Raw genomic sequence first — 23,858 nt, forward strand, 5'->3', positions numbered from 1 at the left:
TAATATATAAATTTTTATAAATTTATTTTATTATAATAAAAGAAAATAAAATGATACAATTTAAAAAAAATATGAAGCAGCGGGAACAAAAGTCTTCGTATTATATAATTTGAAAAAGAAATAAAATTGTTAAACTTTTTTTTCTTTGCACTCACACACACATGCTATTTATAGACTTCGGTCCACACAAAATTATAAATCGAAATGCGTGTTGCTTATAGACTCTGATCCACGTCGAATTATAGACCAAAATGGATGTTAAAAGCATTATGCAGCTTGCCCTCGAAGAAAATTTATTAAAAATGTAGGATTTGAACGAGCAGTCGTTATACTTCAATGTGAAAGTGAGACGCTGATTCTGATGATCTGGATGCCACCTGGAAGGATGCGATGTCGCGGCTCATATATGGTACATTAGTCAATATTGGACCTTGTTGCATCCAGAAATCAGACTTACATAAGAAAATGGAAGGATAGGGCCGATTAGGCCCAGATATGAAGACGCAGCCCAAAGTTAGAAAAGTTTTATTGAGCTTCAACATCACGCTATCCATGCTTCTGGGCTGACAGACGCGATTTTAGGCCCGAAGTCACGTTCCTTGAGTTGAGTGTAAAACTGCTCACATTTTAGATCTTCCCATTTAACAATACTCACTCAACTACAAGCGACGACATGGAAAAACGTCACTAACAATTCTGCAACAATCCAAAATCTCCACTTTCGATCCAATTTCTTCATTTCTACAATGGAGGACGCCTATGCCAGATCCGTCTCCGAGGTAATTTCCATACTTCGCTGCATTTCTTGTAGAGAAATTGAGCAATTCTTGAATGTGAGTGGTCATTTTGATCATAAGCCACAAAACCAGATTATTATTGATTTTGTCTTCTGGATGTTCTGGAAAGGTTTTGGATTATTTTGGTGTGGACCCGGCCAAAGGTCTTACTGATTCTCAGGTATTTCTTTTTTCTTTTATAAGTTGAGCTGACTTGTATTGTATGTTGTAGAAGTGCAACTTGATGTGTTAAGTAGGAGTTTAAGTTATGAGTTGTTAATTTCAGGTAGCTTTGAATGCGAAAGTTCATGGTAAAAACGGTACGTTTTTTTTTTTTTTGTTTCTTTGTTTTCAGTACTTCTATTTTAGATTATTAGACTATGATTACTTTGTGTCGTCATCCTCATTTTTTGGCGAATTGCTTTTGTTTCAGTTAAAATATGATTTCCAATACAGCACTTAACATTCTTTTTTTCTTTTTGGTCTCATATCTGTTAACTCTTGGCTACATGCATCCTGAACTTGATTGCAGTGCTGCCTGAAGATGGAAGTAAGTACATACTTAACTCTTGGCTGCATGACACAATATATATATAAATAATTAACCAGAATGGCTGTTGGATTGCTTATCTCCTAATTTTGACATGCCTGAGATGTTATGTACAAAGTGAATAGTGATTATTTTATGCATTTCAAAATTTACTGAATGCAGGGACTCCCTTCTGGAAATTGGTTCTGAAGCAGTTTGATGATTTGCTTGTTAAAATATTGATTGCCGCTGCTGTTGTTTCTTTTGTTTTGGCTTTGATTAATGGGGAGACAGGATTAACAGCTTTTTTGGAGCCTTTTGTAAGATCCAATTTTTCTTTTCCGCTTGACTAAGCTAATTCTACTATTGCATTTTTTAGTTGTACTAGTTTCTAGTGTTTTATTAATCATGAAAGTATAACACGAGCAGTGATTTCTTGAGCCAGGTCAGACATGATTTAATGTGGACCTTATTGTTGACTCTTTATTTGAGCAGTCCTTGTCCAATCTATGTCTCTTGCATTTTGGTTTAATAATTGTTGATGCACATAGCAGTTTTATGGATGCCTAAATATAAAACTTTCTGGAAGAGAAAAAGGCAAACAATATGGACTCGTATATCTTGTGTGATTAGGTCAATTGATTTAATTTGTTAAAGATTTTTATAACTTAGTATGAGGCAGGCTGGCCAAAAAATTGTTGCTTCTTATTGTGTGGCTTTCTAGAATGACATGGAAGTAATTTAATCTGTTTGTCATTTTATAAAATATCTGAAATGATCTGGGATATGCATCTAACAACATCTGTCTGTTATATCTCTGTTTACATAGTCCCTAAATAGGAGTGTCTCTGTTGCCTAGATCTCCAAGTCTACACACTTGGTCTATGGTCTACAATCTATGGTTAATGATCTTATATCTTTTTATGTTGATCTCTACAGGTCATCTTATTGATTTTAGCTGCCAATGCAGCAGTAGGGGTGATCACAGAAACAAATGCTGAAAAGGCTCTTGAAGTAAGTTCTGGAGTGCTAATGAGTTGCAAAGATCTTTTAAGGGTATTTAGAAATAAGTTGTACTTGTTCTGGTAGATGGCTTCTGATTTTCATTTTAATGCTTGATAACAGTGCCAAATGCTATGTCCTATTTATATATTTGCCAATCTGGCTTTCTTTTTGGTTATTTTGGTTGATGTACATCTATGTTCAGTTACCAAAACCCAAAGTACCATGACTTTTTTTCCATGGAAGGGAAAGACATTTTTATATCTGGTCCTCAACTATCAAGTGATTTGGTGATAATAATGCTTTACCCTCAATTAGGTTTTAATGTTATGAACATCATACTTTTATTTTCTGCTCACTTTGGGTGGTAGAATTAGAATATCAAGAAACGCAAACTTTGGAAACCTCAGTTTTTTCTTTTTCTAAAGTTGTTAGTTGTGGTCTGATTGCTTCTTCTTTAGTGCACAACTTCATTTTATTCTGATTATTACTTTTGCCCCCGTTGCTTGTAGGAGTTGCGTGCCTACCAAGCTGATATTGCGACTGTGCTTCGAAATGGTAAAGCCAGATTATAAAATCCAAATGGTTGTGAAGTGTGAACTTATAAAAGCTGATTTTGTTGTTATGCTCTTCTTCCTCAATGCGTTCTATAAGTCTTTTCAGTTCCCTCTTGGAGATCTTTTCCTGTCAGTAGCGTGGATTACAATGTTTAAGAATTATACGAGCTTATATGAAATCTCTTTTGTTTTTTTTTTCCTGCTAGCTTATTTGTCCCACCATGCATGTAGCTACTAGGTCAACAGATATCTTTAGGAGTTTTTACTTGTTTCTCTTAGTCCATGTGAAACATTTATTACAGGTTGCTTTTCCATACTTCCTGCAACAGAACTTGTTCCTGGTGATATAGTGGAAGTTAGCGGTGAGTCAATCATGTATGTGTGTCTCTGGAGTTATATTGTCACTGTCAATTTCATGATCTCAGAAGAGTTAACTTTCTATTTTGTGTTAATCAGTGGGATGCAAGGTTCCAGCTGACATGAGAATGATTGAGATGCTGAGTGATCAGTTACGTGTTGACCAAGCACTCCTTACTGGTACAACTGCCTTTTGGATTGATACTGTCTATTTACTTATTCAAATATTAATGATGTTATGAGTTATAGCTTATTTTTCCTAAAATAATAAAGAACAAACCAACTGCAAGCTTCCTATGCTAAATAATGTGTGTTTTTGCTTCCTTTTTGAAATTTTATGCTTGTGAACTTGGTCAGTGTCTTCCACTTGTTAGTCCATTGAGATTTCTCATTTTCATTTTCTATATCGGGATTATTTTTTCTAAGGATGGAAACATAAAACTCAGGAAACCATTGATATGTTTGCTGCTAGATTGAGAAACAAATGTAATTCAGTGAGGTTCTTTTATTTCAGTTGCTGTATATTTTCACTGGATGTATTAAGATTGGGAAGCAGGTTGTAATTTATAAGGCGTACCTCTGCTTTATTTGATATTACCATAAAAACTTCTATAAGAACACTGAGGTTTGCAAATCAAGTTATAAATTGTATCTGCACTAGTTTGGTTTAATGTGCCAGGAAGGATGTGAGCTTTGATCTATTAATTTGTTTGCCTTGTCTTCATATGAAGAGCACCATTGTTATTTTGTCCAGACAGTTTTGTGGGAACTAAGTGTCCTCTCATGTCTGGAATAAGCCATATATGCAGTATGCTTCCATTAGTATTCTTGTGCAGACTATGCTATTCAGCATATTATTAATCACATCTAACACTTTATTGGTTGAGGCTTTTCATTTTATGGTCTAGTAAAGATTTCTATGATGACTTCTGGACTTTATACTCATAGGATGATCCTTATGTGGAATGAGCTGCTCTATTCACCCTCCTGTCACTCTGCTGCAAATTTAATTGTAGGCCTTTCTTTATTGTGGTCACTTTTGTGTGGACTAAGGGAGTGTAAGATTGGCCATACACTCTTATGGCCACTCTTTTTGGCTGGGTCACAAACTCTACATGCAATAGTAATTCTTTTGGTTGATTGTACACCCAGCACTCATGACCCTGTGCTTTTATGGAGTGATGGGCACTCCTTATTGGTTTAGACATATATTATATGGTGCTTAAAATTTTTGTTTTTCTTGTACGTTATGGTATAAATGATCCCAATTGGTGCTGTTCTTTGTTTTTTTTTTGTGCACATGAAGATGCTGTTTTACTAATTTTTCTCTCTAATGCTTATTTTTGAATTTGGCTGTTTAGTCTTCTCTTTGATGATTGTTATAAGCATGTGCATTATCTAAATTCAAACTGAGTGATTTTGGGTGATGATGATTATAGGTGAGAGCTGTTCTGTGGAAAAAGAACTCAAGTCCACTACTGCAATGAATGCAGTTTACCAAGACAAGACAAATATCCTTTTCTCGGTAATATTTCAATATTTTGATGCAGTTCTCTACTAATATGTATAAACCTTACATGCATCTAGTCATTATCTATTAAGTACGTTACTTTTTGGATTGTCATCTGGCATTCAGTTGGTGAGATGAGATGAGTAGCATATTTTATTGCATCTGGCTTGACATGAAACATGTGCTTATGAAAGAAATTAGACTGCTTCTTTCCATTTCTTTAGTGAGCAAATAGATAAAGAGACTAACAAAATAATGTTTGGATGGCTGCAAGGGGTTTGCAAACCATGGCACAGTAACCATAATATATTTGTTATGCTATTTCACAATGGTACAGAAACAAACGATTTATTCTCTATCTTGATACCAGGGTACAGTGGTGGTTGCTGGTCGTGCAAGAGCTATTGTTGTTGGAGTTGGTTCTAACACTGCCATGGGCAGCATACGGGATTCCATGCTGCAAACAGATGATGTAATGATTATAAATCTCTAATTTTTATAAATACTTCATGTAAGCATGCTAAATCTCGTGTACATAACTACATGTGGTCTTCAAAGCATACCTTGTATCTCTCTCTCTCTCTTTTTTTTTTTTTTAAACATATCCTCTTTTTGTTTCTCCTGTTCAACTTGCTTGATGTTGGTAAATTTTTACCACAGAGGACATTTTGAGGTATTAGGCTGTTAAGCTTAGGCACAATTTATAACTGAGTTGTTTGTTTCTGAATTTGATTTCATGCCTGTGTATAGTTTGCATTGTAATTCAGGTAACAAATGTTTTTGCAATACTATAAAATAAGCAGCTATTTCTTGTTCAAACTGTTATCTGCCTAAATATCTAATTTTCCCATTCAAAAGATAACTCTATCTATGTTGCTCTTTTTTCATAATCAGTATGTGCATAAATAAAATGCTTATTTATGCAAACATTTTGCAGGAAGCAACACCGTTGAAGAAGAAGTTGGATGAATTTGGTACTTTTTTGGCCAAGGTTATTGCAAAATTTATTATCTCTCCTCACGTTTAGTGTGCATCTACGGGATGGAATTATAAATATTTTAGTTACCATTGGCAATTGTTGTCCCTAAGGTGGACCTTCAATAGGTTGTGATTTTTTGTTTCAGAAAAATTGAATTGACCTCATTTCTCATCCGTTTCACTTGCTTGGATAATGGAATTTGAATAGAGTAATTGGCCAGAAACTTGGTATAGGTTGGGCTATAAACTTATAGGTCACAAATTGCTCTTTTTCATTTCCAACAATTTTTTTTAATAATTGCTTGACCTGCAGCCAGTTTTCTTGCTTTTTCATACTGAACACAAAGTTTGTCTGATGGGACCTATAGAAGAAAGAATGTTTTCATGCAAAAGTCCTTGATCATGATGTTTTGTATTGTATGATAGTCATTACTCCCTAAATTGACAGAGTTATGCACACTGCGGTCTTCAAAACAGCTTTTCTTCTTTGGTAGCATAAATTGTTTTACATCTCTTAAAAGCTAACATCTGCTGCAAATTCAGGTTATTGCAGGTATTTGTGTGCTAGTATGGATTGTAAATATAGGACATTTTCGTGATCCTTCCCATGGTGGGTTCTTGCGTGGTGCAATCCACTATTTCAAGGTATTGTTCTGCAGATGAGGTCCTTTCTATTATTTGCATTGAGAAATATACTGGTACTGCCGTTCAAATTCATTGTCACCTCCCTAGGTTGTGTTCCTCCTTTGATATTCCTTACTGTCTAATGGCAAGATTGTATTTTCTAGCTTTATGTATGCAATGTAGCATAGAAAACATTAAGCAATGGCCCTAAGATATGGTGATCCGTGATTCCCATTAGGATGTAGTGGTGAATTTTTGTTAACCTCAACAAATCTCATGTTATTTTCAAATTTTGTGAAGTGTGAACTATCAGACTTGACTCACGTGTATATAAAGTTTTATACCTCTATATTCGTTGTTTTTATCTTGACAACTGTATATTTTGAAGTAGTTAGAACTGTCAATCTTCACTCCCATGTATATAAAAAGTTTTATACCTCAATATATTTTTGCTGTTTGAGTTCCATTTCTGCTTTTTGTATGGATGTGTGGAATTATAATTTGAGTGGCGTAATTATTAATTCATCTTGCCTCCCCCTTCCCCAGCTTTTAAATTTCTCCTTTTTCTCCTTACCATTATTATCGTGTTCTTATTCTGCTTTCTCCCTGTCATGCCTACCTAGATTGCAGTTGCTCTTGCAGTTGCAGCAATTCCTGAAGGGCTTCCTGCTGTTGTTACAACGTGAGTGCTCTAAAATGTTCTGTAGATTCTAAATTTTAAATGTTATTTTGTCAAGGACGTTGGCATGGCTGCCGTGTCTAATACATTTGAAGTGCCCAATACATCCTTACACCCAGAACAAGAGTAGAGATTGAATTGGAACTTGAGAATAGCATAGATGTCAGTATATTCATATTAAAGCATTTCCTTTCCACACAGCTATTATGGTTTATTAAGTAGCTTAATTTGCTTGCACGAACCTTGAGATACCTACCAGGATTACCAAAATGTGATTTCTTGTCAGATTTTATGTTTGTGCTAAATGAATGTTTTTGCAGCCACTTCCACTAGGTGGTTCCTGTAAGCTTGCTTAGTTGTCAAATTGGAATATTTGTACCCACGTTTTTCTTACTGTTTTTTTTTGCCTTCCATTCTAGGTGTTTGGCTCTTGGAACAAAGCGCATGGCTCGGCTGAATGCCATTGTACGCTCTTTGCCATCAGTTGAGACTTTAGGCTGCACAACAGTGATTTGCAGTGACAAGACAGGAACATTGACAACTAACATGATGTCTGTCTCGAAGGTGGTTGCCTCAAACATGCAGATAAAATTTTGAGTTTTGTAGTCATATACCTCTTAACATTATTTTTTCACCATGACAATGATCATCTAAATTTAATGCTTATCCTTGTGTTGGTATTGAGTTTAAACAAGTCAGAGGCGTTCTTATTTTATTGGCATTTTCAAAATTCAAACATATTTGTCAACTATTTGGTGCATGCATGAGGTGTTATTTTCTACATACCATTCTTGTCTTTTTGCTGTCTTCTAAAGATACCTTCTCACCCTTGAGAGGTTCATTTCATTCTCTTAGTAAAAAAAAGTTAAAAGATGGAGTACATAGAAATCTGATGTATCTGATGCTCATTGAAAGAAGACATTAACTGCTTTGTTGGAGACCACTGAATTTAATTGAAGCGTGCTCTTTTCGTGCATATGAGTTAGTGGCTTTACTTGGAATAGTTGGCATATCAGCTTTTGCCTGTGCATTTGATTTTATTGCTACCTTCTTCCCAGATATGTGTTGTTCAGTCTCTTCACCATCATCCTGTGATTGCTGAATATAATGTCAGTGGTACAACCTATGCTCCAGATGGCATAGTTTTTGACAGCAGTGGGACACAGGTAAATATTTTGTTAGATTATGGGGCTTAACTTGTATAGGCTATTCTATCTGAAGCTTACCTATGTTGCATTAGCTTTTTGGCAAAGAAGGACAAGATATAGGTTTCTGTTTATTGTTCCTTCAGGATTCCTACTACAGCATTATATCCTTGTTAATTGATATCTTTATGCAGCTTGATTTTCCAGCTCAGTTGCCTTGTCTTCTTCACATGGCCATGTGTTCAGCCCTTTGCAACGAGTCTGTCTTACAGTATAATCATGATAAAGGACACTATGAAAAAATTGGGGAGTCAACTGAAGTAGCATTACGCGTTCTGGCAGAGAAGGTTGATTTGTCTACTAATCACCATTCTGTCTTCTTTATCTTCTATATTTTCTCCATCTCTTTCTCCATGTCTTCTTTGCTGAATTTTACAGTTCAGTGCATAATTCTGCTTGTTTGAGCCTCTCCAGGTTGGCCTTCCTGGGTTTGATTCTATGCCTTCTGCACTGCACATGCTGAGCAAGCACGAGCGTGCCTCTTACTGCAACCACTATTGGGAAAACCAATTCAAAAAGGTATGATTTTAAAATTTGGGTTCAATATAGATACCTTTTTTATTGCAGGTCGTACAGGTGGATGGTGATCATGATGTATAATTTTCAATTATTAGGTTGTCTACATGTTTTCTGCTGGTACTCAGTTTGAACCGATTATGAGCTGGCTGTTTGCTTCTGTAGCATTTTAACATTTCCACATTTCCTTTTCTTTCTATTCTTTTTGCTTGTACATTACAAATATTTCAGTCAGCTATTTTATTTGATTTGTATTTGTGCATTTTTGTTTCTTCAAAGTTTTCTATAAGGATGTGATATATACATAGCCACTGGCTCCAGAAATATTAAGGCTAGCTGTATGAACTTGTATAAATAGGCTTTTTGATGCTTTATAGGTTTCTGCTTTGGAATTCTCTCGTGATCGAAAAATGATGAGTGTCTTATGTAGTCGAAAGCAGACTGAGATTATGTTTTCAAAGGGTGCTCCAGAGAGTATTATCTCTAGATGCTCTAACATCCTTTGCAATTTCGATGGTTCCACTGCTCCACTGTCTGCTGCTATTCAAGATGAGATAGAATCAAGGTTCCACAGGTTAGAACTGCAGTAGACAATTTAATGCTTCTCCATGATAAAGTTGTAGGGAATGTTGCTTCAACTATTTCATTTTGCTATACTATTCTTGTAGGGTGATCTAGTAAATTTTGATGTCGCGAAATTTGCTTCACATTCAGAGAGTTTATTTGTGATTGTTTTTGTACTTGATGTTAAGAATTATAGGCTTGATTGTTTGAGCACCCATGTTTATTGGCAGTCTTGCAGGAAAAGAAACATTAAGATGTTTGGCTCTGGCCATGAAACAGATGCCCACTGGTCAACAGAGCCTCTCTTTTGACGATGAGAAGGACCTTACATTTATTGGGTTGGTATGCTTTCTGTTCAAATAGGAATATGCTCAACTCTACTTGGTCCTTTATCAAATGCTATGCATATGGATGTTTTTTCTTTGTTTTATACTTGTATTTGTTGATCTCAAAGTCTATCTTGTTTGCAGTTTGTTTTGTTCTAATCTGTGTTGTTTATGCATGTGGGTGCATGCAAACGGGCTTACTATGCATGTGCACCTGTGTCTCCTCACTGTCTGTGTTGGGGGTTTTGGAAGTGTTTTGCTACACATTAACTTTGCGGATTTCAAATTGATTCTTCTTAATTCTCTGACATTTTCTTTATTTTATTTTTGTTTCCTTACTTCAATCAAAGGTTGGGATGCTTGATCCACCAAGAGAGGAAGTGAGAAGTGCTATGCTTTCATGCATGACTGCTGGTATACGTGTTATTGTTGTCACTGGGGACAACAAGGTAATTTTAATATATTATATTTGTTTAGTGTTATCAGTTATGTTTTAAGCATCTTTTTAGCTGCCTTATAATATAAGACATGCTGCAGTCAACAGCTGAATCCCTCTGTCGTAAAATTGGTGCTTTTGATGACCTGGAAGATTTTGTCGGACGCTCATATACCGCATCTGAGTTTGAAGAACTTCCTGCTTTGCAGCAAACAATGGCTTTGCAACGTATGGCACTGTTTACCAGGTATGATGCGGCAGGGAGAATTATGCCATGTTTGTTACTGAAGCTCTCAGTTTTAGTCCTTGTCCAAATTCAAGTATCTTCCTGGATTTTATGTATTCATTTAGTTGACATCCATATTTCTTCTACTTTGTTAGGGTGGAACCTGCTCATAAAAGGATGCTAGTGGAGGCCTTACAGCATCAAAATGAAGTGGTATAATTTATGATTTTGTGACTAGATATTTTCTTTCATTAATGCTATTGGATATATACTCATTATGCACATCAACTAAGTTTCAAAGCTTCAAGTTTGAATTTTCTTTTTAGCTGCAATAAAGAGAGACTATATTGGATGGTCTATCGTGTAGTATTGGATCTATCCAAGGAAGTAGCCAACAGACAACTGTATATTTTTCTGTTTGCACAACAAATGTCTGTCTGGGAGGTACTTAGCTGTATCTTCTTTAACTGTCTTGGATCCTGGAGTTTATCTGGAAGAGAATGATCCTCGTAAAATGTCCATCATGGTTGTCTGGTATTTGAGACAAAATTTGCTGAGCAAAGCTATCAATATAGTGTTTTGGGAGCATGCAACTTTGAAGCAAAATCTAGTTAAAATAACAAAACAAGATGCAAGTAGGACATGAAAGCTTATTGAAGGATTATTGGCTAATCATTCCGACAGGTGAAGAGGTTTCACAAAACAGATAAAAAGATAAATTAAAGTATGGATGAAGTAAGATAGTTGAGATGAATTTATTAATGTAAGAATTTCCTAGGAAATAATCGTATATGAATTATGAAGAAACTTCAGTGAGCACTTGTTGTGTTAACATTCCTGCAACTGTAGATGTAAGGAGCAATTTGATTGAAGCTAGCAGTGTTACCTACGGGAAGATGACAAAACCATAGGAGTGTGGGCATCAAGAACAGACATGATGATCAAATTATGCTAGATTTGAGTCATTATTTAAAAACATGCATGCCCGAAATCCTTAGTAACACTTATATAGGAAGTATGAATAGATATTATGATCTAAGTCAAATTACTATTATTCTGTGGATTGTGCTGTATTATTGAATTTATGTAAAGTATTATATGGACTTCTTTTATTGCTCATCAAGCTTTGCGCAATTTTTTTGTGAAATCATTAGGTGGCAATGACTGGTGATGGTGTTAATGATGCACCAGCTCTAAAGAAAGCAGATATAGGAATTGCTATGGGGTCTGGAACAGCAGTTGCTAAGGTATATAGAAATAGCTCTCTTATCAAAGCACTGCACGATGTATTTCAGGAATAGTAGGCTGTCTATATATGGTAGTCATTATACATGTCTCGGTATAAGTATTGCCTATCTTTCTCTCTCTTGGAATATGAACACATTTGTATGTTAATAAACATACACGCCAGGATGTATGTAGGTGTTCAGGTGGCTAGTTGTTGAGGCTAGCAGACTAGTAGAATTTGGTTGACTTTAGTTGGTGCTTCCCCCCCCTCCTCCCCCTTGTCCTTTTCTGGTTTTTATATGTTTGCTTCTTTCATGTTTTCATGTTATTGACTGAAGTTTTTCTCAGTTCCTGAGACAATAAAAGAAGCTCAATGCCAACATAAATATTGTACTGTATGTCAACTTTATATTTATTAAAGACAACATTGGTCAATCTCAGTAACTTGTTGTCTTATGCCAACACAAAGGATGTACTATGTATCAACTATATATTTTAGAAAGACAGCCTATGAAAATCTCAGTAACTTGTTATTTAACTTTCAATTTAATTGCATAGTGATTATAAATTTATTCAGTGACAAATTCTCCTTTTTAATTTGTTTGTGCTCTGTATCCTTGAAATTCCAGAGTGCTTCAGATATGGTTTTGGCTGATGATAATTTTGCTTCAATTGTTGCTGTGAGTAATCTCTCCACAATTTACCTTTATTGACTTTAATTCCATCTCATCTACATATATATATTTTATTTTGTCAATTCATATCTTTTCATGATTATTCTATTCTGAAAAGGTCTGCTTACACCTGCTGTAAGAACATCAAAGATGCCGATCTTTCTTTTTCTATAAGCAATATTACAGCCAGCCAGTCGATTGAAGTTTCAATTATTTTAGATCTTAGTCATCCATCTCTATGTGTGTGTATACATAATATTATTAACTGTGAATGATGCTGGAACAATTCTTTTTTTAGATTTTGTAATCATAGAATTATGAAAATTCGACTTGAAGAGCTGTAGATGAGCTACTGTTTTACATATTTTTAATTTTTATATATTATTAATTCAATGATTGGTGAAGTAAATTTTGGGTTATGCATAATGTCTATAGTGTTAGGGGAGGATTTATTTTTTGATCATTGTAAGCGGATCCCCTTTCTATGCAGGCTGTTGCAGAAGGGAGGGCTATTTACAATAACACGAAGCAATTTATCAGATACATGATTTCTTCAAATATTGGTGAAGTTGTATGTATTTTTGTGGCAGCTGTACTTGGAATACCTGATACCTTGGCTCCGGTGAGTCCATTTAATGTGGACTTGATCCATCATTAATGGTGTTGACTATTTGCTCGTGAAGGAAAACTAAAATCAAAATCATTTATTCTATATTTATTTGTCTTTAATATATGTAAAAGCAGGTCTATGCATCATATATTGTCTATAAAAGCACTATATTTGTTGCTTTGCATAATGTTTTCAAAGCTAACCTCCTGGTGTTGGTTAGGAATAAATGCCTTCTTTTGAAGCAAGAATTAGGAAGTACTTTTGTCTATAAGTGATACTTCTGCCATTTACTTTTGTTCAAACTTTGTGGCGTTATATTCAAAGAGCTAGATTTTGGGACTTCACATATTTTAACTACATCCAGGTCCAATTGCTCTGGGTCAATTTAGTGACTGATGGATTGCCTGCCACTGCTATTGGTTTCAACAAGCAAGATTCTGATGTAATGAAGGCCAAACCTCGCAAGGTACTGTTTTAAGATTTGGTTTTGAACAGATTTAGAAGTGACCAGCTATATTTTTTTTGTTCAAAGAGTTCCCAACAATCCTCTCCTGTCACATTACATCTCCTAAAACAAAAGTAAACTAATATTAATAATTACTGGGATAATGGAATATGGATTTAAGCTTGGACTTGGAGTTAATTGCGTGATAATCTGTTTTTGAAAAGTTTGTGTGAGGATAGTCATGTGCTATAAGGCCAGAAGAGCCAGATGTTTGCAATGATGATTTGGAGGTTCATGTTTGGGCAGGCTCGATGTGTTATTAAGTTCATGACTCGTTAACAGACAACTAGATTCCTCTTGTTAAGAGATAGAATTACATTCTTTTGGGACTTGAGAGGCACAGAAGTGGCACTTGTTTTATAACACACTCTTTTGTTAACAATGACCTAGGGACAGAGGTAAGGAGTGAAAGGCATAGCAAGTCTTTGAGCTTTCCTTTATTGGAACAGTTTTTGCCGCCAAAAGGCCTGCTCTAAATACTTCTCTTGTAACATACTTTAATGCCAATGAGATTGCAGATGTAGACGACTGGAAAAATGTGGCATCAGTATATGGTGCAACTTGAACCATTTTGCTCAGCAGGAAATAATATATTGCTCTTTGACGTTCCCAACGATAAAGGTTCTTCCTGGTTCCCTCCCCCATCTCACAGAACGACTTTCACAAGGACCTTCCAGAAGATTCTAGCTATTGATGCTCTTAAAGGAAGTGGGTATTTTAACTAGTATACTATAATTTAATGCAATCCGGCATGCTAAGTATATGCACAAAACTGAGATTATGGATGCACAAGTGAAAAATTAGAAAGAGGAAACTGATATCCAAGCTGTTCTAACTCCTTTTGTGGTTCTTATTATTCTGATATTATTCTTTGAGGTGAATTAATTTCAACCAAAGATGCCAAGCGAGTAAAAACTGTGAGAGTTCTGTTGGGGGAGGATGACTTTAGGGGTAGGATGATTTTCAATGTGCCAGGAGAACCTGCTGATGATTTAGATTTCATAGAAAACAGCTCGAGTCTGAAATCCAGTATTGCAAGAAAGATATATTTCACATAGGATAAAATATGTACTTGCTGAGTTCCAGATTCTGTTGTTTTAGCTTTTCATTTGAATTCTTTTGTTATGAATTCTTTTCTACAATTGAATATAAAAAAAGATTGTCAACTGTTTCTTAGTTAATTACTTATATTCAACTTGATTACAGGTGAATGAAGCAGTTGTTAGCGGGTGGTTGTTTTTTCGTTATTTGGTAATTGGAGGTAGGAATCTCTGCTGCATAGTGTTTTATATATATAATTTGGGTGAACAACACCTCAACATGACCTTGTAATCTTTAACCTATTGTTTGGGAAAAAACATAAGGAGGGGGGGATATAGTGAGGGAGAGCAAACGAGGATAGAGAAAGTGAAGGGAAGAGAAAATATTTTCTTTTGTTTTGTTTGGAAAATGTAAAAGATTGAGGAGGAGAAAGTGAGGACAGTTTATTTTTAAATTTGAATCGATAATAACAAAATTTTTGAAAGTTGAATTTATGTTACTCCCTTAAATTAAACGGGTTTCATTTTTTATATCATTATTTGAAAGCGTTAAAGAGTAAAAATATCCTCATTTTATCTTCCCCTCTTTTCTTTCCCTCTTCCAAATGCAAGAAATTTCCATTTTACTCTCCCTTTCTCCTCCTCATCTTTTACCCACTACCAGACAGGTAATTTATGATGTCGGTTGTCTTGCCTGAATGCTTTCTACCAGTACACTTATCTTATGTTGTCCCCTTTCTCGATGTAATATTCTTTTCTGCAATTGGTATTCTGGAGTAAGCACCATCAAGCCAACTGAGTTAACTTTTGTCTGCAAAGATTAATATAAACTAGATTACAAACTGTCTGCCTTTTTCCACTTGAGTATCGTTCTCTCAGACGAATATTTGATACACGCACTAGTTGCATGCGAATAATGATTTATGAATGACTCTGGTTTTTTTTTTTTAAGGAAGTTATATTATCCTTATTGAAAATTTAATAATTTACAAATTTTCAGGAAGAGATGTGTGATAAAATATTAAGCGTCCCTTTTGTTTGAAATGTCTGAGACCTTAAAGTCTATGGTGTATACTATCGATTTGCTGCCTCTCTTTTTTCTATATCTATTTCAAGGTACTTCTCAGGAATCACAAGCTGGGATACTATTTATTTTTTTGCTTCAATAGAGAAATGATTTCATTCAACATATATGTTCTTAAAAATTCACTTCTGTTCACACTTTTATATTAATGATTTAAATTATGTTATAAATTTTCCAGAAGTATATGACATGATGTCTGGTTGATGCAGCTTATGTTGGCCTTGCCACGGTTGCAGGGTTTGTATGGTGGTTTCTATACTCTCAGAGTGGTCCAAAACTACCATATAGTGAATTGGTGAGATTTCATTCTGAGTGATGATTGCCGTATGTGCTTTTGTTATGCTTGTTCATAGAATCCTAAGTTTGGAACTTCTAATCCTTCACTTATTGCAGATAAGTTTTGACTCTTGCTCAACAAGGGAGACAACTTATCCATGCAATATATTTGATGATAAGCATCCATCAACTGTCTCCATGACAGTGCTTGTTGTTGTCGAGATGTTTAATGCTTTGAACAATCTGAGTGAGAATCAATCACTTTTGTGAGTATTCAGTTTCATGATAATATCTTGTATGTTTGATAACTTTTCTTTCTGCCTATGGTCTGATAGTGTTTTTCTTTTTTCTTTTTTTCTTTCTGCTCTGAAATAAACTCTATTTTGTTTCTGTCTTTCAACTGATTGTCATTCCCCTTTTTCAGCATTATCCCTCCCTGGAGTAATTTATGGCTTGTTGCTTCCATCATACTGACAATGATTTTTCACATGCTAATTTTGTATGTGCATCCACTATCTATTCTTTTCTCTGTAAGTTCTTTTCTTTTTAATTCTCTATCTTACTTGCGAATTTTTACTGATGGTTCTCTTATCCATTGTCTCGGAGGAACTAATTAGATGAGAAAACACAATTTATTGCAGGTAACACCATTATCATGGGAGGATTGGACTGTCGTTCTGTATCTTTCATTCCCTGTATGCAGTGAATCCTCACATTCTCTGTTTACTAAATTTCTGCTTATATGGATTTTGGGGGGCAAAAGCTAATAAGATTTTCCTGGATATTATACTGTCAACGGGTGCCTTACCCCTAGGTGTAGATGTCAAGTTGTTTAGGAGTCTGCTGCTAGATCTTATTGAGCCTGGCCGACCTGAGCTTCGGCTAGCTTCGGCTTGGCTTATTTATTATCCATTTCGTTCGCTTAGTTTTTTTGTCTCACGGCCTAAAGGAGTTTAATGAATATGATTTAAAAATAAATTATTCATCAATTCATTAAAAAAAAAAGTATTTGTTAAAAAAACTATAACATATTTAATAAAACTTATAATCTTTTCTAGTAAATAATTTTAAGCAGGTATTTTATAATAATTTTAAGTCAAAAAATCTTACCTTTTATATTTAAATATCAAGCTATTAATACTTTAAATTTATGAGCTAGTTCCCGAGTCTAAAAAAGAGCTAGCTCACAAACTAATGGGCTGAGCTTTCCCTAGTTTGAGTTGGGCTCATTTATTAAATGAGCTGAAACTAATTTTTATTGAGTCGAGCTCTGAGTAGCTCGAGCGGCTCGGTTTATTTGCACCGTTAATGCAAAGATGTGAAACCCTTTTTTGTAGGTGTGTACCTAAGCAATAAAAAGTTTTAGATTGCTTCTAATATTTGTGTATCTTTTGCAGGTTATTATTATTGATGAAATCCTGAAATTCTTCTCACGAAATGCGAATGGTAATGATCATTCATTTATCCTTAGGGATTCCTTTTTCCAGTCTTCTGGTAATTGGGTAGTAATATCTAATGCTTGGGACATGGATTGCATTGTCAATGAACTTTTTCTGTTAGACTTTCTATATTATTATTTCAAAAGGCCATCTGGTTCTGAAATACTTGGTGTCTTTTAGCGTACATCTATGCCGAGAATTGTACAATAATCAAATGCATGGATCTGCATTAATTAATCAACTTGCTTGACATCTTGAAACTAGTAAAATCTTCACAAAAACATGCGATGAATATATTTTGTATTTATAAATTGATGTATTAATATGTGTCTCCTTGTTTCTAGGCATAAGGTTCAGATTCAGATTCAGAAGGCCAGATTTACTCCCAAAGAGAGAATCACGTGATAAGTAGGAAGAGCTATCTGCGTTAGAAGACAGTATCGGGCATGACAAGTTTGATCAATTTTCTCACCGAGTCGTACAGAAGATAGTACCTTGCTCACCATCAATATAATAAAAACTCCAATGAATACCTGGCGTCCCCGTCCCTGTGTAGGCTCTCTGCATGTTTATTTATACGTGAAGATAGGAGTTAGCCAATGAGTTATTCTGCACACATTCTGACATCATTTTAACCAACTACAACCTCATCATAGATGACCATCGTGTTGTATCAAAAAAAATCCCAAATTCCTCCTGATCATGCCAGAGCTTTTGCATACTATTCCTTTTTTTGCATCTCAATGGAGGAAGCTTCCATTTTTGTATCAGTGATTTTTCTATTCTATAAACTCAAACTGGTTGTACAATTGTTGTGTTAAATCTTCATAGTTAGTGTGACAAGTATCTTATGTTTATTTGATATAGATATTCAGATCTCTTCATTCTTCTATTGATTCTAGTCGATTTTGAGTGCTGTTGATTGGATGCTTTATTGGATAATGTGGAGTACTGTTTCGATTACATGAAATGGCAGTAGGATCATTCTAAGATCAGAATATTGGAGATCCAATATTATTTATACACATTCTTTCTAACATTTGTAAAGTAAAATATCATATCAGATTTGTTTTTGTTAAATTTGGAGGCGACAATGTTTCGGCGTCGGAATGCACTTAGTTACAGAGGCTCCTGATTTGTCCACCTTTTAAACATTGCCAGGCATTCTGCAGGTTTGTATTCTGGAGCAGTGTGTCCTCCACCCTACAGATTTAACCAAACGATTAGTAAGGCAAACCTGTGAAATGATACGGTTGAGATGAAAGAAATTGATGACCTTAACGGTTGCAAATGTCATCCGGTTAGAGTATGTTCTCGTGTATCTGTTACAAAGGAAAATATCAATAAAAGGTTTTCTTTTTTACCTTCCTCATTTGGTTCATTCTAACAAGTGATGAACAAGAACGAAAGAGAAACAAAGATTGCAACTATCCGAATCAAGATTTATGCTCGGAACATACCCTGCAACTTGGCCTTGAACTTTCCATGGTCTCCAATCATCAGTGATTGAATAGTTTAGAGATCTTACCCATCCTTGAGTTCCCAAGAATGGCACAATCATGTCATGATCGCCACTGCATCAAATTTCATCAAAGATTAGATGCTCCAGACCACAAAAAGGAAAAAAGAATAAAGAAAAAGAAGAAGTATTAAGAGAGAATTTATGCACCATGCAACTAAAGTACCTATAGATCAGTGAGCGGTAACCTTTCTTAGAGAGGTATGCATGATACTTGATACTGCTTGGAATATCAGATGCGTAAGGTATTCCATAATTGCATCGCAGCCATTGCTTTACACTCCCCTGAATTAAACGAAGTCCTGTATCATTCTTTTATTAATTTATTGATACTATTCAATCCTTCAAATACTAGCCTCATACCTCACGTATATGAAGTGCTTGCCGAACACTTCTGTCATCAACCCAAATATAAGATAGCGTGTATGCATAAGTCTACAGGCGTAAATTTAGCATTACTTAGAAAATAAGTTAAGAAGTTATAGAAAAGAAGTCAACAAGTTACTATACTACTGAAATAGAAAATTATGCTGATTTCCGCAGAGCTCTTTTGGCAAGATATCTAGCGCTACAAATAACCTAAATCGAGTTAAGTTTCAGCATAGTTTGTTTATCAAAGGAGCTTAAAATCTAGACTTGAAAAATCCTTCAAGCCTGAGATGGATATTCCTGTGCTCATTTGATGTTCACGAGTTTTATCGAGCCTTAATTTTTACTAACAAATTTAAGTTTAAAAAAATATTTCCTAAATTCTAGTTAATAATATATACCTAAAATCCGCAAATTCTAGTATGAAACTGCAAGCCGTGGCTACAATGCTTATAGTACTTAAGTTTTAGGTGAAAAAAAGAAATGCCTAATTACTCACCGGTGAAATTCATTTTGTTACCTTCTTTCACCTTTAGTTGGGTTAATTTCCTATAGAATGAAAAATTAGAAAAAAATGTAAGATCAATAGTGGCCCACCCAAAAGTCTCTCATTCTCTCTAACACTAACAATTAACATATATTAATCATATATCTAGTAAACGAGTCTAAACGAGCTTAAGGCTTATTTATTAAACAAGTGTCAGCATTGTATTTGAGAATCACCCATTTACATATTAAAATCAGATAAAAATGAGCTGTTGACGAACCAAGTCATTGAGCTATTCACCAGTGACTTAGCTCAATGACATCCTAAATATATCTCCCCCTAAGATACCTCATGTTAGTATTTATCAATAAAAGAAATTTGCTAATGACACATTTATAGAGATATGCACGATTATCTTATTGAATCACATAAAGATTAATATTTTGTGTATTAGGGGGAAGAGATGGAGGAATTACACGACAACCGATTGAAGGAATTGATGGATCGATGTCCAGGAAGTATTGAGAGTTCTCGTTGAGAGATCTTCTTTTACCAAATAGCTGAAATGGCTTTGGGGAAGCAAAACCGCAAATGGGTTCCAAAATTTGTCCTTGTTGGAGTTCTGAACGACACTGAGAGCAGCAAATGTAGCAGCCGTGCATCAACATTTAAGTTGCATAAGAGCCTAAACAATAATATCGAAGTCATAAGGAGTTATGGATAACTACCTTGTCAAAGTCCTGCAAATATTGCAAGCACTCCGTATTGCTGGGATCAATGCTGACGTAGTCCTCTCCGCAACTTCTCTTCAATGACTGGAACAAGCTGCGGACTGTTAGGCATATAATCTCAAAATTTCCTTCTTTCCTTTTACTGCTAATCTTCTTTATTTTTCCAGGATCAATAAAATTAGCAAAGGACATGATGCAAAACTAGATAGCGAAGGACGCAAAAATCACCTCGAAGAGTTCATCAGAAATAAGTCCCATTCCGTGAGCAAATGGGACCCCTGAATTGGTATCAAAACTTGAATCCGTTACAGGGTTCCCAATTATGTACCCCTAATCATGCATAAACCTCTACTTCATTACCAATTTTGACAGAAGCAGGAAACAAGGAAAAACAAAAAGTTATAATGCTATTAAATTCTAACCTGGAGATTTATTAGAGGCTCCGTGCCCTTTTCATTCCCTGTGTGACCATAGAAAAGCTATGAATTAAACTCAATAATGGTCACTAGACTTTGCAGTAATGAAATTAAAGTTTAGGTGCAAAGTTCTGGGACAATGAACCCACCAGAAAATTCTTATCTAGACTTGTCTCCACTTATATACTAAATCATAGATCATAATTCATACTCATTAGTTTTAAATAATAGAATATGTGCGAATAGTCCAGTACCAAAGTGTAAAATATTCATAATATGTGTCGCTATCCTATTTATTATGGTTATACACAAGCTTAGATAAGAATTTCTCCCACCCAAAAGCTAGAAATGGAACAACCATGGAAAAAAGAAAAAAAAAATGATTTAGTAGCTCTTCATTTGCCATACCATTTGATATATGTTGAACTATGGCTGGCAGGGTAATGCCGGAGTAGGAGTCCCCAGCGATATAGACTGGATTTGCGAGGAATTCCGGATGATCCCTTAGCCACTATATGTTACACAGTTAAGCCAAAACTTAAGATTTTACCAGACAGAAGAAAGATTACATGAATTTCACAGAATATGCCTAATGCAAACCTTAAATTTACATCAACTGTCTTGATATGCACATAAAAATGGTCAAGTGTGCTACCTTCCTAAGAAATAGGTGAGCTTGGTGAACTTGTGTCAGGTCAGTTGAATAAGCAGCAAGTTGAGTTTGTGCATAGGAAAACCCAGTGCCTACTGGAATATCTATGAATATTATACTAGCCACCTGAAACTCAATCACCAACCATTCATAAGTTACCAAAAATAAAGAATAAATATGATATAGCAACGAAACACCTTCACCTGAGTCCATGAGTGTGGATTCAAGATAAGTGTAGGCAAGCTTCCATTGTACTCCACTACCTCAAATGTCAATGGACCTATAAATAATCAAAGATCAAGGATTTCATCAATTTCTCTTTTCAGAAAGATGGAAATTGATTAGTTACAGCCCATTTCATTTTGACAAGAACAAGTTGAAGATGCCTTATCAATCTCTCATGACAATGACCAGCTAGTATTAATAGTTAATTAAATGGGCATTGTCTTAAGTAGCAGATAGAGTATAAAGGGCCAAGAAAAGTTGAAACTTGGCCATATTCCTTTCTCTTGCACCAGAATTGTACTTTGCCAACCATCTTTTTTTTATGCACCTTATAATAAACATAATTCATCGTTTACTTTCTCTAAGAAAGGAAAAGAAAATAATCTCAATCATGAGAAGTCTTAGATGATAAGTAGACGGTTGCTTGATCTCACCAATCTCATAAAGAAGACCAGACAAACCAGAGCAGCCAGGGCCACCAGTTAGCCAAAGCAAGAGAGGGTCTTCTTTAGCATTCCTTTGTGACTTAACAAAGTAGTAGAAAAGCTGAACGTCCTCTGATTCATCCACTCCAATATATCTGATAATTCCACAGACATACAATTTCTTTCACCTTACTTTGATTTTGATTAAACTTACTTTATTTCTATTACATAAATGGTGAAACTGAAACTCACCCAGTTTCAAGGCTAAAGGGAAGTGGCCCCTGAAACCCTGGAAGATACTTAATAGTTGAGTACGAGACTGCAGCTCCGGACCCTATTAATAGAACAAGAAGCATTAAAAAAAATTCCATTGTTTTTGATATTCTTGCCATTTTACTTTAACTTGATGATGATCGTACTAAAATAGAAGATAACTTGCAGAAAATAAATGGCTGGTAGTCAGTGCAAATGAAATGCAATATAAATAATTTAATCAAATTAAATAAAAAAGACTGGATTTGAAGTGCAGTATTCGTTCTAAATTTCTTGGAATTTAGCCTGCGATGTGATATGCACGTTTGAGAAAAAGACAAAGGAGAAATGCTGCTTGTGGCTGACCGAGCAAAAGGAAGGAGAAAGATACCAAGCAAAAGGAAGGAGAAAGATGATAACGAATGTGATGACAAATCTATCAAATTTTACTTATTGGCTACTTCCTGAAAGAGTCTTTCGCTACGAATACTGTGGCCTGTGTAACATATTTCTGCTTAATTTTGGCTTCTTCTCACCAGAAAAACCATAAAATGTCAAAGAAGAGATATTCATAATCAAACTAAAATGTTAAATATTGGCTGCTACTCCATTACTTGCTAAGTGTCAGCCTCTTTGGTAGCCTAATCTTCAGACTTCAGAGAAATTTATATGATGTCTATCTGTAGAAGTACTGTTTGCAGTCTTTTTCTATTTTCTTTTTCTTTTTCATTTCCTTGTACTTTTCAAGGATAAATTTCATTTGTGGTCCCTAATTGTTACTGTTTTTCCATTGCTATCCTTAAATTTCAATTTATATTACAAAACTCTATATTTTGATTTTAGAATCATTAAGCTTTTCTTAGCTTGATTCCAAGAAAAATTCTCCTATAAAAATGAAGTAATATCATAATATTGTAAGCTTTTCAAACTCATGAAATAATTAATATATGCCAAACTATAAGGCTAAAATAAATATTTATTTGAAAAGCAGGCAAATAAAACTTTAGCATTTTCAACATCAAAGTAGAGGAAAATTTATTAAATAAGTTGAAATTTACGGAGTTGCAATAAAAAAATAGATTTTAATTTACTCAAAATTTTTAAGTGTTATCTAAATTTTTATAAGTTAATGCATAATGATATGTTTATTTAGATTCTCTCATATTTGTGAACATCCAGATTAACTTCATCATATAATTTTAAAATGAAAGAATGAGAATTTTATAAAAAATAGATAAATAAATATATTGAATAAATTAATTTTAAATCGAATAATTAAGAATGCTTTTCTTTTAGTAAAAGTATAGATGCAACTCGACAAGTACATTTTGATATAAAAAATAAAATTAAATATCAAACATCAAGAAATACATGTAAATAAATTTATTTCTAATAATTATTAATTGTGTTAATGGAACAGTAAATTATAATTATGTGAGAAAAACGCTCAACTCAATGGTATTAAACTCGTATTAACTTTATAGATGTCTTCTAGCGAGCCTAATTGTTTGAATATCATATTTAATTTTTTTTTTTCTCTTTACCATTTATATAGAGGAAGAATTCAGTGTCCTCGTAACGGAGGACCATAAAACTCTTACAAAAAAAGAATTCAAAATTTCCGTAAAAGAGAATAATCGCA

The 23,858-nt window shown here is 34.6% G+C and overlaps 2 protein-coding genes across 10 annotated transcripts; one reads left to right on the forward strand and one right to left on the reverse strand.

The window, feature by feature from the left end:
- Nucleotides 1–574: 574 nt before the first annotated feature.
- Nucleotides 575–18,032, forward strand: LOC8265280 (calcium-transporting ATPase 3, endoplasmic reticulum-type). Of its 5 annotated transcripts, none has more exons than XR_003079409.2 (34): nt 575–779; nt 907–957; nt 1,063–1,096; nt 1,309–1,326; nt 1,489–1,625; nt 2,245–2,319; nt 2,820–2,865; nt 3,167–3,226; nt 3,321–3,401; nt 4,661–4,746; nt 5,102–5,203; nt 5,669–5,722; nt 6,253–6,354; nt 6,957–7,015; nt 7,432–7,576; nt 8,071–8,178; nt 8,352–8,504; nt 8,632–8,736; nt 9,111–9,307; nt 9,528–9,639; nt 9,974–10,072; nt 10,161–10,306; nt 10,441–10,498; nt 11,440–11,532; nt 12,142–12,192; nt 12,677–12,808; nt 13,161–13,262; nt 14,508–14,562; nt 15,635–15,720; nt 15,819–15,948; nt 16,126–16,231; nt 16,343–16,396; nt 17,099–17,147; nt 17,485–17,540. XR_003079409.2 is itself a non-coding variant. In XM_015719572.3 (34 exons), exons 1-34 carry the CDS (start codon nt 747–749, stop codon nt 17,550–17,552), a joined length of 3,006 nt encoding a protein of 1,001 aa, XP_015575058.1. In that variant the 5' UTR covers nt 578–746; the 3' UTR covers nt 17,553–18,032. The 5 variants fall into 5 exon arrangements, 3 of the variants coding, with proteins under 3 accessions (XP_015575065.1, XP_015575058.1, XP_015575061.1); XM_015719572.3 differs by having other exon boundaries at nt 578–779; nt 15,819–15,967; nt 17,485–18,032; XR_007214720.1 differs by lacking the exons at nt 15,819–15,948; nt 16,126–16,231; nt 16,343–16,396; nt 17,099–17,147; nt 17,485–17,540 and adding an exon at nt 15,342–15,457.
- A 21-nt stretch (nt 18,033–18,053) lies between these two features.
- On the reverse strand, nt 18,054–22,568 carry LOC8265279 (serine carboxypeptidase-like 17). 5 transcript variants are annotated; one of them, XM_048370747.1, is made up of 14 exons: nt 22,217–22,566; nt 21,974–22,119; nt 21,518–21,594; nt 21,318–21,440; nt 21,071–21,173; nt 20,669–20,706; nt 20,475–20,524; nt 20,244–20,340; nt 19,992–20,147; nt 19,023–19,094; nt 18,826–18,944; nt 18,601–18,714; nt 18,417–18,462; nt 18,054–18,343 (listed from the first exon to the last, which is right to left on the reverse strand). In XM_048370747.1, the coding sequence occupies exons 1-14, from the start codon at nt 22,354–22,356 to the stop codon at nt 18,260–18,262; spliced, it is 1,365 nt and encodes a 454-aa protein (XP_048226704.1). In that variant the 5' UTR covers nt 22,357–22,566; the 3' UTR covers nt 18,054–18,259. The 5 variants fall into 5 exon arrangements, with proteins under 5 accessions (XP_048226704.1, XP_002510077.1, XP_048226705.1 ...); XM_002510031.4 differs by having other exon boundaries at nt 20,244–20,330; nt 20,475–20,576; nt 22,217–22,562; XM_048370748.1 differs by lacking the exon at nt 18,417–18,462 and having other exon boundaries at nt 20,244–20,330; nt 20,475–20,576; nt 22,217–22,568.
- Between the last annotated feature and the right edge of the window lie 1,290 nt (nt 22,569–23,858).

Source organism: Ricinus communis, chromosome 2 (genome assembly GCF_019578655.1).
Source record: "Ricinus communis isolate WT05 ecotype wild-type chromosome 2, ASM1957865v1, whole genome shotgun sequence".
Taxonomy (NCBI): Eukaryota; Viridiplantae; Streptophyta; class Magnoliopsida; order Malpighiales; family Euphorbiaceae; genus Ricinus; species Ricinus communis.

Excerpts from the sequence above, each read along its gene's own strand:
- LOC8265280 (XM_015719572.3), top strand. The coding sequence starts at position 747 with ATGGAGGACGCCTATGCCAGATCCGTCTCCGAG. Across the intron at positions 9,308-9,527 it reads ATAGAATCAAGGTTCCACAG|TCTTGCAGGAAAAGAAACAT; the intron begins GTTAGAACTGCA and ends GTTTATTGGCAG. Across the intron at positions 16,232-16,342 it reads CACTATCTATTCTTTTCTCT|GTAACACCATTATCATGGGA; the intron begins GTAAGTTCTTTT and ends AATTTATTGCAG.
- LOC8265279 (XM_002510031.4), bottom strand. The coding sequence starts at position 22,356 with ATGGCAAGAATATCAAAAACAATGGAATTTTTTTTAATGCTTCTTGTT. Across the intron at positions 22,120-22,216 it reads CCCTTTAGCCTTGAAACTGG|ATATATTGGAGTGGATGAAT; the intron begins GTGAGTTTCAGT and ends TGGAATTATCAG. Across the intron at positions 20,707-21,070 it reads AGTTCAACATATATCAAATG|GGAATGAAAAGGGCACGGAG; the intron begins GTATGGCAAATG and ends ATGGTCACACAG.